This window comes from Schistocerca piceifrons, chromosome 2, assembly GCF_021461385.2.
Source record: "Schistocerca piceifrons isolate TAMUIC-IGC-003096 chromosome 2, iqSchPice1.1, whole genome shotgun sequence".
NCBI lineage: Eukaryota > Metazoa > Arthropoda > Insecta > Orthoptera > Acrididae > Schistocerca > Schistocerca piceifrons.
In genome coordinates this window covers 137,919,585-137,935,508 of record NC_060139.1, presented here as the reverse complement: position 1 = coordinate 137,935,508, position 15,924 = coordinate 137,919,585, and the positions used below count along the sequence as shown (strand labels likewise).

The 15,924-nt window shown below is 40.6% G+C and overlaps 1 protein-coding gene across 1 annotated transcript in view; it reads right to left on the bottom strand.

Moving 5' to 3' along the window:
* The window catches only part of LOC124775193 (EF-hand domain-containing family member C2-like), a 237,019-nt gene that overhangs the window by 4,085 nt on the left and 217,010 nt on the right, over window positions 1-15,924 (bottom strand). The window contains exon 12 of the mRNA XM_047250033.1: window positions 2,488-2,667. Within this exon, the coding sequence (XP_047105989.1) occupies window positions 2,488-2,667 (180 nt within the window). The remainder of the gene's footprint in view (window positions 1-2,487; window positions 2,668-15,924) is intronic.

Genomic DNA, 15,924 nt, shown 5'->3' with positions numbered 1-15,924 from the left:
GGGATCTGTTAAATTATTGTCACTTGTATCATTTATGCTTCTAATAGTTTCAAGTACCTTTAGGTACTTGAGAAACCATCAGTTTTACTACATTTGTTTCTATGATCTTCTACAGTTGATTGTACCTACAGCACCAGTACCAATTTCTTAAATTGTATTCTATGATACGTAATGAAAGTTTGGTAGTTATTGTTTCACTGCCACATGCGATCAGCAACCAAAGACTACTGTCATGTGTCATATACAATCTTTCTAAACACACACCAAGCACAGGTTTGTAGGTTTGACTCATAGAAGCTATTCCTTATGCACAATTAACAGTTGGGATACCATGCTAGATGCAACAGTGTAAAATACTTTCAACTCATTCTCAGGCTTTTGCCATTAACCTTCTACGAGTTCCGAAAATTTCAACGTATTCTGTGAATCAGTAACTAGTTATTATTATTACTGTTTATTTTTAAGATAAAGAACTTATTGTCCAAACTTTTGGTCTGATTTATGCCTTTTAATGTAATCCAACCACCTAAGATAATTTAGGTTTCAATCCTACTCATATCATTATAACCAGAAAACCAGACCCACTTAGTCAGGTAAAATTTAATGATTACAAATTATTGTCTTGGATTGACAGACATTCATTAATAAAGAATACAGGAATTTCACAATTATGCTGCTGTGAAGATTCATTAATAAAGAATACAGGAATTTCACAATTATGCTGCTGTGAAGAATATTTATTAATGGGAAGTTAAATACAGTTTATATCTCTATTTACACAGTGAACACATTCACAGCACGGAATTAACTGACTTTATTGTACGAACATATAGCTACACTCACTGGTGAGAGCACTCTCGACACAGGCGGTACTATCGATATAAGTGTACCACATTCAATCAATAACTACACTGTTATTTCGCTTTCTGAACACACTATTGAGAAAGTGCAAATTGTTAATCTTTACTCCCCGCAATTGCTCTGTTTATTGCTGTGTATCGAATCGTTTTTCATACGGTTGAAGAAAGATTCAGTTAATTTTCATCTGTCTTCGTTGATACCCATGCTTGCAATAAATCGATGCAAATCCCGTGCGTCCTCACGACACAGTTTCAATCTGCAGCTGGCCTGACATCTGTTGGCTTACGAAAGAAAATTCAGTGGCTAGCTGCTACGCTCTGTAAAGAACATTTCACTTCAGAACACAGACTCGCAACAGAAAAACATTCATCGCATCTTCTCTTGTAAAAACGTTTCAAACAAAGCGTCAGGCGGAAAAACGATCTAAATGGTCAACACAGTGACTCCTTACGCCACTGCAGTTTTCATACATTAAGTTACTTTGCGAGTAGCGAGCCAACGTCGAAGACTGGTGAAATTATTTGTGGGTGGGCATGGAGACATACAAATACCTATTGTCGCTTGTACTCGTCACATTGTACGACAACATTCTTACATGAGAGAAGTAATTCAGGTCATGAACGGCTTACACAGCCATTACGATTGCTATAAACAGGAAGACGTTATAAAGATTAAAAATTCAGACTGCAGTGTCCAAGCAAGTATTGAACAAAATGATGTATAACATATGCGAAGCTATATGCATATTTCATGAAATAAAGTAACTAAATTTTTATTATATCATTTGTGAAAGGTTCCCGGTGCTTTTAATATTTTTCAATGTACTTGTTAACAAGTATTTCTATGCTTCCTGCGGAGGATGGCCACGCAAACAAATTTGTTATTTTTAGATGTATTTGGAAGTTCATATATTATTGCAATAAATTATTGGAGTGGTCAGTGAGATATCTTATACTTTGTTTCTGAGTAGCTGGATATTTTCAATTCCCTGAGTTAAATGCACTAACAACCTGTTAATGACTTTTAGAATTATAAGCAGCTGCCTTCTCATCTCGATCGTTATATTCCTCGCTCTTAACTTTAAGCAAAAATATAAGGCTTCTATATAATTCAATAAACTTGGCAATAAACTATCTAGAGCACTGAAACATACAACCACTTTATATTTCAGCGTGCATGCACAGACGAGAAGCACTAGATTGAATAAACAGCTTACTCAGACACAAGTCGGGCACCAGATTTGCGCCGATTTACGATCTACACGCTACGACCTGATGTGCGCTATTGTAGTATGTGGACCATCCTTAAGATCGAGAGAAATATCTATGTGCAGAGTGTGGTCAGTTTTCTTAAATATGAAGACAAGAGACTCTGTTCAACATTTTACGAGATAACTTAATTGGAAAAGGATAAATTGAGAGTGCTCGGGAAGCTTTCAACCAAGGGAATAATTTCCCGCTTCATACAGTGACTTTTGATTCTATATTAATTAAAAACATCTTTATAAGTTGTGGAATGCCAGTTCCTAACCGTAAATGTGAATGAGTTGTATTCATCTTCGGACTGTTAGCTTAGTTACTGCCGAGATTTTCAGAATAAGGCTGGGTACTTCGAGCTTTCTCTCACCTTTCCAACACAGCCGCTAGCACGTCCTTGTCCAGAGGGACGCAGCTCGCGCGACACGTGAGGTAAACTTTATCTTTGGGCAGAAAACCAGTCCGTTCTACATCCAGGTGGCGAAATGTTTCCATCATTCTGTCAAGTGCACAGAAGAGATACCGGCGAAGTTCCGTATGGACTATGGACCTGTAAAAAATGAAGACTGTTAGGATAATTCAGAAAGTCTTCTCGTTTGCTCCATTACTGTAACGAAAAAAATTCTACGTTTCATTAAAAATAAAAATGTTTTGCTCATGATGCAGAGCACTTTGACAGCTGCTGGCTTCCTCCAAATAAGGCGATAAAGACCACTCTCACGTTCAACATTACATACAGGGTGTCTCTAGAGGAGTGTTCAATATCCACGAATGTGCCAGAAACGATCAGTTGAAGCCAAAAACTTCATACGGATATATGCCCTATTCCTAATCGTTTCCAAGATCGACCACATTTAATGTACACTGTTATTTATTTTCTGTATTGTTCAATACGTTGTCTGGTTGACACGTGTGCACAAGTGCAAAAGTTGCAAACATTACAACATGCATTTTACAAAGTATCCTGCAATGTGCTGAAAACTCTGGTAGACATCCTACGATTAGGAATTCGACATGTCGGAAAGGGTCGACGGTATTCGCCAGCAGCAGGAGCACCACAATCGCAAAAGCCGTAAACATACACCGTATCTGCATGTTCTTAGTTAGTGTAGATGTGTGACATTTTCAGTAGCACGTGTAGAAGCACAGTTTACCGATGCTTATCTTTGATACACTCCCAATCCCTCGCACTACTACATTCACAACGCACCATGGACAATTACACGTTCAACGGACTAGTTTAATGGCAGTAACACATCCCGAGCAAAGAAACTGAAAGCAACGCGGCAGGTTGATACACAGTGAAAGGTTTAAGAGCTTGGCTGGAAAAGACACATGTATGCGCACCACTGGCCCAAAAACAAATGTACCTACATTAAATGCGTTCTGTCTCGGAAGCCATTCGGATTAGGGCACATGTCCAAATGATATTTTCTGCTTAAGAGCGTTTCTGTCATATCCATGAATACCGACCATTACTCTTGGGTAACCCTGTATAATGAAAACTGTGTTTCTGGTGATGTTAGAACGCTTTTAGGAATAAATAAAGGGCTTTCAAGAATTAAGATCCATCCCTTAGCAAGGCTAAGATCATATTAAAGCAGTTTACCAGCTTTCCCGTAGATAGATTTACTTGTTTCGGGCGTTTTATGGATATAGTATTGATTACATTTTCCTACTACTACAGGAACTGTATCGTCGTTATAAAAAGTTGCGAAGTGATATTGGGAAGTACCGTGAGTCATCCAGCAGGAGTCCAACTGTTCTGCATACTATTGTCGAAGGAATACCTACCTACTTGTGGGACTCATAGGATGGTGCAAGTCTTGGGTTAAGATAGAAGGCAGCTCCACGGGAATGAGATCAGAATAGCTGCAATTGAGCATAATATCGTCCAATTACAAAATCCACTCCAATGATGTCAATTATGCAAGACCAGGCGGTCAGTCCTTATTCTGCGTTGTGCTTTTCTCCAGGAGATCATGAAACCCCGTCTTTCCAGAGTGCACTGGTGATATGGTTTCAGGAGGTTTGCATCCTGTGTGGTTCCCTGAAATTCTGTGAAGATTGCATACTCCACTTCATAGGGAAGTAATTTTGTTGCTGACAGAATGGTGATTTAAATGAAATGATCGAACTTAGTTATTAACAGTCTAATTAAAAGACCAGCTGAGAATATATAGTTCAGATACTACAGACGTAGAGATTGCACTGAAAGTCGTTATAAATCGCAATCTACATTCACTGATGTGACCAGAGTCATAGGGTACCTTCTGAGAACGTGTCGGACCTCTTTTAGCCCGGCATAGTACAGCAACTCGATGTTGCATGGAGTCAACAAGTCGTTGGATGTCCCCTGCAGAAATATTGAGCCAACTGCCTCTATAGCCATCCATAATTGCGAAAGTGCTGCCGGTGCCGGATTTTGTGCGCCAACTGACCTCTCGATTAAGTCCCATAAATGTTCGATGGGATTCATGTCGGGCGATCTGATTGGTCAGATGATTCGCTCGAATTGTTCAGAATGTTCTCCAAACCAGTTGTGAACAGTTGCAGCCTGGTGACATGGCACATTACCATTCATAAAAATTCCATCGTTGTTTAGGAACATGAAATCTCTAAATGGCCGCAAATGATCTCCAAGTAATCGAACATAACCATTTCCTGTCAACGATCAGTTCAGTTGGACCAGAGGACAAAATCCAATCCACATAAACACAGCCCACACTTTATGCAGCCACCAGCAGCTTGCACAGTACCTTGTTCATAACTTGGGTCCATGGCTTCGTGGGGACTACGGCACACTCGAACCCTACCATCACCTCCTATCAACTGAAATCAGAGCTCATCTGTGTTTTCCGTTAGCCTAGGGCCCAGCCGATATGGTCAGGAGCCTAGGAGCGGTGCTGCAGGCGATGTCACGCTGTTAGCAAAGGCACTCACGTCGGTCGTCTGCTGTCATAGCCCATTTACGCCCAATTTCGTCGCACTGTCCTAAAAGATACGTTAGTCATACGTCCCACATTGATTTCTGTGGTTATTTCAAGCAGTGTTGTTTGTCTGTTAGCACTGGAAGTCTATGGGAACGTCACTGTTCTCGGTCGTTAAGTGAAAGCCGTCGCTGCGTTGTCCGTGGCGAGAGATAGTGCCTGAAATTTGGTATTCTCTGCGCTCTCTTGACACTGCGGATTTCGGAATATTGAATTCCCTAACGATTTCCGAAATGGAATGTCCCATGCGTCAACCTCCAACTACCATTCCGCATTCAAACTCTGTTAACTCCCCTCGTGCGGCCATAATCACGTTAGACATCTTTTCACACAAATCACCTGAGTATAAATGTCAGCTCCACTGTATGCTGCCCTTTCATACCTTGGGTAAGCGATACAACCGCCATTTGTGTATGTACATATCGCTATCCCATGAATTTTGTTACCTCTGTGTAAAAACGTTTCGTGAAAAATTTATCGATATCAATGACACAACTTGATTTGATTTATTTATTTAATATTGTTTTACTTATTGTGGCATGATTAGAGCCATCAAGCTTTCTCTTACAGCTAACAAGGCACTACATGTTTTACATTGCATCCATTTTCTTACATCTCGCATATAGAATTCAGCATTTAGAAATAACTGTCATATAAATATTGGAAACAGTAGTAGCTGTAGCAGAAAAAAACACAGTTTATATTCGTTCATGATAAGCCCATACACCACATATACCAATTGTCACAGATGCTGAGGCTGGGTGTAGTGAGAAAACATCCATTCACGTGGCAACAGCTTATAAGTACCGTCGTGGCCGCGCTTCCTGGAAATTGAACAAATTTTTACTATCGTGGTGAGTTATTTTTTAATATATTTATATAAAGTTTTCCCAAGTCCTAATTGTGTATTAAAAACAAAGGATCTCGATCTTGCAGTTGAAACAACAGAAGGTGAAATGCAGTTTATTGTTCTTTTTATCTTTGAACGGTCTCCTTTCTTCTTTGGACAAAGTCATTCTAACAAGTAAGAAGCAATTCCGGTGACTCTGAATATCACTTTAAACTTCATCCAGGGGCATATCTGAAGGGACGAACGTCTCCACTTCATAAACTCATGATCTAATGTCCTCCATAATTATAGCAGCACTTTCACCGATTCAGTTGGTTCCTCTTTTTAGTCTTTGCTTCTGGACTAGTACTGCAAGTCAATAGGATGGACTATCGTGTTTCGAAAACATATCGTGATTTCCTTGTGCTGATCTATTGTCCCAACGAATAACAGATCTTTATATAACTTATAGAACACCCGATTTTGTATCACCTCGGTCTTTGGGAAATATGAATTAATAATCCTTCAGAACGTCTTGGAGTGCGAAGTGTCCTTCATCTTCATTTGGTTCCTAACGTTCACATATGAAGTTCACCCAGGCAGACATCATCTTTTGGTCGCCCACCGCTGCTGTGAATTGCAGCATCAGATTTGAAAGACCTAATCGCACAATTACTATGTTATTTACCTTCAGCTACAAGAAGATCTTCAATATGCCCTACTCGGCATTTTACTTGAGTTCCCCAGTCATTATTCTGTTCTGTCACTATTTCCAGTGTCGATTTTGAGAATGGCTTTGTAATGGTCACGAACAATATTAAACAAAAAATCGGTTTCACCACCATATTTTTCACATAATCCTGTGATACGCCTTCCCCACAAATAAGCAGATTGGTTTAAGCTCAACATTTTGAACTGACGATCGATAAATGCGGGATTCGTTTTACATTGTATCCGTTCCAGCATTGGTCCTTCTAATACGATTTCTTGCACTTCTCATGAACAACAGAATATGTTTACTATCCTTTCTTGTCTTAATCATCTCAATAAACGTTTGTATGCCTTGTTTCCTCACCGTGTCAGATCTGCCCCATCCAAAACACTTTCTGTTATGGCATAACGTCAGCGCTGGCACGCCAGTCGGGAACGACAGGGAAGAGAAGGCTGTGAGAGGAAGTCAGCCAATCGCACGCTGACCGACCTCCAATTGTATTTGATTAATTGTAATAAAATTCATTAATACAAGTTGCTTGATTGTTTGTGTAGTGAACCGAGTAGGTAGGATTCCTAGACACAACACTTTCACTGCAGAAAAGACATTCAGATGTCACGGTGGCTTCCTCTGGCGAACGTAACTAACTGACGCCATCTCCACTGCCAGATTTAGCAGAGCCCAGTAAAAGACCCGGCAGAAAGTACAGGTTTCCAACAGAGGGACAACAAACTACAGAGAATTATTGTACTGGCAACTAAATGAAACCGGAGTGAATACTGGAAGAAACCACTGAATGGAAACTAAAAATTGATTTCATTTACCAAATTATGTCCAGAAAACTGATAAATAGTGATATTTACTAACCAACAAGGTTTTCCGACACTCTGTTTGACTTTCTGAAAACAGCTTATTGCTCCACAACTTTCCTTCTGGAAGTTTTTTCGTCAAATTGGCGAACTCTCAGATACTGCACTTTTATGGCGACGAAACAAGTGTTTATCGGAAGTTGATAAACTAGCGTTTTCTGAACAAGTGAGGTAGTAACAATGTTTCATGAAAGCACGCTATAGATACGTTCACATTGAAATGTAGTGCTTATTTGTATTAATGAGGATGGAACTAAATTAATAGTGTTCCAACACATTTATTCAGTTAATCGCTAAGTTTGGCAGCAACCTCAAACAGAACACAAACGGTACGACGACAAGTATCGATGAGAAAAAGGGGTTGGAACTGAAAAGAAAACTTTTACAAGCTGTAGTGAAATCAGTAGGACTATGTGTCGGCAAAAGTCGGTAAACTTCTTGCAATAGCCAGCTATTGCAAACGTTAGCCACCTTATGTTAGAACATGCTTAATTTTAAATCCATTACTAGGGACAGGTACCACAGATACACGTTCCTATTCTGCGCTATCGCGAAACGTTACAATTTTCGTCTGTTATTTCTAACACAGCACTGAGAGGGACGGCTTAGTGCCTAATGCCCTAGCATTAGGAAGACCCGAGTTCAATCCCAGATTCGGATATTCCGTGGTCTTCCAGTTCAATCTAGGAGAATGGCGGGATGGTTCCTTGCGACGTCACCGCTGCTTCCTTCCCCCCAAGTTACTATTACCACAGCTGTCGAAGATAGGTAAAACATTGAACTCACTTTATCACCTCTACCATACCACATGATAATTTGGCCTTCGAATGCAAACCGTCCGTGTGTTGTCAGCTCTGAGCAACATGAAAATTCTTTTCCATGTACTTCTGCTCTCTTCGTGACGCTCATTGTGCTACTTTCCTCGCTCACTAATTCATTATAGCCTGAAACTACACCACTTGTTGGAAAGATGTGGATAGCTGACACGTATGCGCACGTGTTCACTGCCACCTCTAAACAATGTTATATAGTGCCTTTATTAGAAGCCCCCTTTATTACGATGTCGGTTTGTTTCAGGTTCCGCAAGGTAGTATTATAGGCCCTCTGGTTTTTCTTAGTCGTGTACACGACTTAGGAAACAATCCTGAGCAGTCGCCTTAGGTTGTTTGCGGATGACGCTGTCGTTTATTGTCTAGTAAAGTCATCAGAAGATCAAAACAAAGGTATCTCTACGGTGCGACAATTGGAAGTTGGCCCTAAATAATGAAAAGTGTGAGGTCATCCACGGCAGTGCTAAAAGGAATCCGTTAAACTCCGGTTACACGATAAATCAAATCTAAGGGCCGTAAATTCTACAAAATACTTGGGAATAAAAATTACGAACATCATCAGTCGGAAAGAACACATAAAAAATGTTGGGGGGGGGGGGGGGGAAGGCGAACCAAAGACTGCGGTTTATTTGTAGAATACATGGACGATGCAACAGATCTACTAAAGAGACTGCCTTTACTACGCATGCCCGTCCTCTTTTGGAATACTGCTGTGCATTGTAGGATCCTTACCAGATAGGATTAACGGCGTACATCGAGAAGGTTCAAAGAGGAGCAGCACTTTTGTATTATCGAGAAATAGAGAAGAGAGTCAGTGACATGATACCGGGTTTGGGGTGGACATCATTAAAACAAAGGAGTTTCCTTGCGACGGGATCTTCTCACAAATTTTCAATCACCAACTTTCTCCTACGTATGCGATAATATTTTGTTGAGGCCGACTTACATAGGGAGAAACGATCATCACAATAAAATCAGGTAAATCGGAGCTCGTACGGAAAGGTATAGGTGTTCGTTTTTTCCGCGCCCTTTTCGAGAATAAAATAACAGAGAATTATTGTGAAGGTAGGTCGATGGACCCTCTGCCAGGCACTTAAGTGTGATTTGCAGAGTATCCAGGTAGATGTAGATGAGTAAACTATGCGTCGGCACCGGCTTTCACGTTCTCCCTGTCCTTCATTTATAGCAACACATACTCTACACTGTCTGTGTGTGCATTCACCACAGTCATTTACACGATACAGATACACAGCTGACACTTAATAATAGGTCTGTGCAAGGCAACGGCAAACCATCTCAACTTGGTTCTTGCCAGGAGCGGGATGCAGGATTCCTGCATCTGCTGCAATGCACTCGTTTCCTGAGTGTTGTCACTGCTTCGACTTGACCTGATAAGATAAAAAATGTGGAGTTTCTCTTCAGAATCGGTGAGAGAAGGTAAAGGGTGGCGCAGTCAAAAGTAGGCTACCTCCCCTTTGAAAGGGAATGCAATATTTCGACTTCTCGAATAAACGGCTACAACAATGGACAGTTTTATGCTAAAATCCATTGTTAGCATTCCTCTTTCAGCATTTCAGTTTATTTCATTAGCGAAGTTAGACGCTTCTCTTTGCGGTTTGCAAAATTACTTTCGATAGTAGAAAGAAGTGAAATTGTGGAGGCATAGGTGCAAATAGCTTCGATTAAGGAAACTCAAGAAATTTTCTGGGGCAGGTATCTGGATAGAAGACTTCCTGCAAAGAGAGCAATACAGAGTCTGTATAAAAACTGGCGCACCTACGGATCTGTGCAAAATGTAAAACCACAAAGAATTCCTGCAGTTCGCACACCCGAATTTGTTGCAGACATTCGCAGAAGAATTATTCGGGGCGCAAGGAAGACTACACATAAATTGGCCCAACAGGCGCATGTAAGTAGTAGAAGATGCCAGCGGATATTGAAAAGTATTAATCTGAAGCCATATCGTGTGACGGTTCAGCTGCGATTGCCGGAGGATGGCCGCGCGGTCTACGGCGGGTTGTCGCGGCCCCTCGCGGCTCCCTTCGCCGTAGGTTCGAGTCCTCCCTCGGGTACGGGTGTGTATGTTGTCCTTAGCGTTAAGTTAGTTTACGTTAGTTCAAGTAGACCCTTTCCATTACATCATGAGTGATGAAGCATGGTTTCATCCATGTGAATTACAGAACACGAGGCACTGGCCAACAGAGAACCCTGTGCGCCAGCAACCACTCCATGATGAAAAAATCGGCGTTTATTTCAGCGTTACAGGAACCTGCGTCATTGGACCGATATTTTTTGAGGCTACCCTTAACACGGTTGCATACATGTAAATTTTTGATACGTTTTGTATTCAGCTCACTGAATATGAAAGACAATACTGCTTCTTCCAGCAAGATGGAGCAACATGCCACTGAGGGACGAACTGTCGGCAACATTTATGACCACTACGTTCGCCGGATCTAACAACATGCATTTTTTCCTGTGGGGTACTTGAAGGGCAAGGTCTATTTAACAAATCCACACACAATACGGGAAGCCGGCCGGTGTGGCCACGCGGTTCTAGGCGCTTCAGTCCGGAACCGCGCGATCGCTACGGTCGCAGGTTCGAATCCTGCCTCGGGCATGGGTGTGTGTGATGTCCTTAGGTTAGTTTGGTTTAAGTAGTTCTAAGTTCTAGGGGACTGATGAACTCAGATGTTAAATCCCATAGTGCTCAGAGCCATTTTTTTGGACCAATACGGGTAATGAAAGACAACATTAGCCGTGAAGTCGTCAACTTTTATAACACCGAAAAGGCAGATAAAATACCTTTTGCATCATCCAAAATTTTTCGGCGTTTAATATCTGTTGATAACTTCTAGTGAACTTCTGATTCTGAATATGTAAGCTTTCTTACAGAAACTGTAGTTAATATGTAATGGATGTAATTGTGTATTTATTTCTGACTGTATATAATTGATTGTAATTATAATGTAAATATTGTAAATTGCTGGGTAATAGCCAAGGACAGTTTATTTTTAATGTATCGATAGCAACGACGAAATGGCAGTAGCTGTGTCATTGTTTATCTCTGCGTATGGAGCGTCTGTCGCGCTGCGAGCAGGGGAAGCAGAGTAGCTAGAGTCACGAAAGAGTGCGGAAGTGTTTGTTGGGCGCTCCCGCAGACGTGATGTGCAGCTAAGACAGCGCCAGTGTAGGCGCACCAAGTCCGTTAACTCGCGAGCACTGAGAACACGGTAAGAGTGGACAGGCGGAGGAAGCTGCAATTCTGACTGTTGCCAGTCTCATAATTATGCGTGGTTCTGCAGACCACTCGGGTTCTCACCCAGCAGCAACAGCAATAGCGGCAGTTCAGAATTGTCGTTGGCTACGTTCTTAGTCGCTCGCGCAGCTATAACATCGTAAGACCGTAAAGTGACTGATATAGTATTGTAGAAGCATTGCCAGGAGACATTTCTTTCACAGGGTATGAGTTAACTTGAATAATAACCTGCGATAGTTAAAACTTCTAGGGCACCTGAGTTGTCATTGCCCGCTTATTGCCGGCTGCTGTGACTGAGCGGTTTTAGGCGCTTCAGTCCGGAACCGCGCTGCTGCTACGGTCGCAGGTTCGAATCCTGCCTCGCTCATGGATGTGTGTGATGTCCTTAGGTTAGCTAGGTTGAAGTAGTTATAAGTCTAGGGGACTGATGACCTCAGATGTTAAGTCCCATAGTGCTCAGAGCCATTGGAACCAGTCCTCGTATTATTAAGCAGGGTCCCTTTCCTTTCCATACAGTCACCGAGTGTCGTAAGAATATGAAAATTGATTAACAATTTACTACCAGTTTTGTTTGGTAATGTCCAGTTTCAGTCTAAATTTTCTGCCTCAGTAACTATTCATTCTTGTATTTCATAACAGGTTTAACGAATTTGCAGTTTTGAGTATTAGCTTCATTCACTTAAAGTAACGTAAAATTTCACTGGCAAAACTGATAACTAAAGATACAGCACAAATTAAAAGAGTGGGCAATGTCATTTATTCATTATGGAGCTTAGCGAGTGACTTCCGCTGGCTTGCTATGCATTTTATTGTCGTTATTTTAAAAGTAAAATCAGTTGCTTATTTGCTTAAAGTAAATTCAATTCAGTCTTTCAATAATCAAAAGTAAATTCCTTGCTTTTTTCTAAGTTTTGCTTTACGTTACACGGAGGTTACTGAAAGTCATTTTTTACATAACAAAGTTTTAATTACGTATATTTAATCGGTAACTTGATGAAACTTTACTTTCAAAATTTAGTATTTCAGAATAAGTTACCGCAAACTCAGTGCTTTCTGATTCAGTTGTTTTCTCGTGAACTGTTGTGTTGTGGAAAAGCGTGATTACCTTTTGTTGCCGCGACAGCCATTACTTTGTTAAATATCTTTGCCATTACCTTTCTCAAGAGTCTGGGTTTCATTGACCTGGCGGTCTGGCGACCTTTTAATTATTCCCTTTTCAGCTAAACCATTTTTTGTATCATCAGAATTTTTTGTATTAAATATTACGTGGTACCTATTTCCTCCCAGTGTGGTTCGTGAGCGATTGCACTATATTCCACCCACTTCAAAATTATCATCAGTGTTTAGACTAAGTTTATAACAGATTATTCCTCCAGAATGGTCTGTTGTACACTTTCCTCCTACTAACCCGTATTATTTTCCTTCGGTAGCAATAGCATTACTCACTGTAACATTTTATTAGGCGTATGCGATCGCGGTCAATTATATCGCAGTCCAGTAGACCGATTAGGAAGGGAGAAGTTACACATCGATGTCGGAACTTTACTCTGGATATATCTGAATATGCTTAGACGTACGCAGGTGTGTATTGATGTTGCAGGGTGTCATTTTTCAACATCTTCTATACATGTGTTTTTCACTGTATTTTTCACTGTAAATAAATGGTAGGTCCATTTCAGCCCTTCGTTTCTGTAGTTACCTCGTTTTTTCCTTCATTCTTGCACGTGTTCCTTTTATCTGTGACACTCTGTGTACGTGGAACACACTGTCTAGAACAAGTGACTTGTAAGAATTCAGAGGTGCTCTATCGTAATAGCACGTGCGCTGTCAGGGGCTCGCTTAGTTTTGAACTAGGAGTTAATTACGTGCGTGTGGTTTGTGGTTGTGCAGCAATGGAAATAATATATAATCGGCATAACACAGTCCGTATACTTAACAATAAAATCGTCATACTCCTGCTTTATTAAACCCCATTTTATGTATCACAAATTATCAAAAATGTTTGTTTTGTTCCGCTCTAGTCTTCTGCGCATTATTATGAAATAGTGTCACAAAACTGTCAGCAGAGATTGTTTGTTCTAAACAGTTAACAAATCATATCATCACACCAAACGACGTCGGCCACTAAGCAAAACAGTGGGATGACAAAAATTCATTTGTATTAAGATTAGTGATAATGTAGCTCACATAGTGCTGCTTTTCTCATCCTGTTCCACGTCCCTTCCATTAATTTGTGCAGCCACTATTCCTTTACAGAAATTTTGTCTGCTGTGTTCCAGTGCAATTTTATAAAGTTTTCGTACTTGTTTTAATATTTAATTCATTCAGGTATGCCAGTGTGTTCATTCTCTCCCACCATATGTAGCGGTATCGACCGTTAAACACGAATGAAGGTCAGGCTTTCCCATACGGTGTGTCAAGATAATTTACTGTGTGGCGTATTCCTGTGGAGCGTGTCGTGGAATATTGTTGTACCAGAAGCGAGAAGTCTAGGCCTTATAATACGCCGCATTTCACTGTTTAACATAAGCTGTAATAATTTATAATCAATTTCAAGACAGCCTGTACTCGTCGCCGCGTTGGTAATTCGAGCGATGGTAAGAACCTGCAACAGTGGAAGGCTGTCTTTCCGTCTTGTGAAAGTAAGACCTATAACATTTTACCAGCGTCAATGTATAAAAGAAGTAAATGGTGGTCCAAAAATTTTATTCGGTTTTTGATTTAGATTTGTTAGTAAAAAGCACGCTGGTGCTTAAGTTGGTGAAATAAAATTTTGTTAGACGTTATCTCCGCATTTCATAGGGAAGTAAGACAATACGTTTAGGATAATATGAAAGGCGGGCGGGAGGGCATCAGTGACACTGGTTCCGCGTGGCCTCAAACCGGCTCTGCAGGGATTAACTTTCATAATAGACTACTAGAGGGAATCGTAGAGATCAGAACCTTAGGGAAAGTCAGAGATTGGAATATATATAACAAATAATCAATGCTGTAGAGTGTAAGTGCTATTATGTAATGAAGAGAATTATGTACGACAGGACATTTTTGTGGGGCGTATGAAACCAGCTGGAACGACACTAAAGAAAACTTACACTTTCACTTATTGTTAGGGACAGTTCGGTCCGAAACAACAATAACTAATAGCATTTCACGGCATTCTGGTTGGGTCACGTGATGTACCTCGCTTGCTACTTTGGAGACTCGATATTGGATTTCATTGCCTTCTGTTGTTTTCGTATTATAACATGCGTGTTATGACAGCAAGCCGTTTCAAGGCAATAGCGCATTGAAGATTTATCACAAGCGTCACTCATGGGACGATTTATTACAAGCAGCTGTCAGTTAACAGCACACCAGCGAAAAAAAATCCTTTATGAGATCCTAAGATATACTAATGGACAGAGCTGTATGTGAAGGGCGTGGTCCTGTGATTAGACCTAGAAACATGTGGTTATGGTATCAGAGTAAGCACTTTCGTGTCCTGTTACATGCTAACTTTCTTTTCCATTTTCGCATTCGTAAAGAATTCTGTTTGTTTCCTATTCACCTAATAGAAGCATGTTCTGTAATATTAGACGTTATTTGCATATAAGAGTGTGCTCTCCCAGGAACGAGTTTCTTCGATTTTTTGACGTCAGTCTGATTTAAGAAAGAGACGAAACTCTTGTAAGTGTAACGATCAGCAGTAACATTTGTACTGTAGCTTGTTACTAATAATTTTTCTGTTTAATCCGAATACGTCGCAATATCTGATGATGTGGATGTGCAGGAATCTAAGAGGACAGATTAAATTGCTGCGTTTGAAACGAGCAGAATTCATATTTCTAACGTTGTTTGTCAGAAATACTTTGCTGTTTATTCCGAATATGTCGGGACTTCTGAGGGTGTGATGAGGCACGAACCTAAGGGCACAGCTTAAATTGCGCCGATCGAATTGTTAAATTCACTTTCGTGAATTCAGCGATCAAGACAAAGGTCGCACCACACCGCGATTGAAAATGAACTTTATACCGAAAAAGAGAATAGACACTGAAGTGGTTCAAAAGGAGTGTTCGATACGAGTCGTCGGTTTTGGCCAGTGACGTAATGTTAATGGCTGCTGTCACGTTACCTTTTGGTGCATATACTCTCTTAAGACCAAAAAAATCGACGCGCCAAGAAGGCATTTCCGAATACAATGGAAATCGGTAGGTGTGGTACACGTATACAGACAAACAAATGATTACAATTTCAGAAAAATTGGATGATTTATTCAAGAGAAACACCTTCACAAATTGAGCAAGTCAATAATATGTTGGTCCACTTCTGGCACTTATGC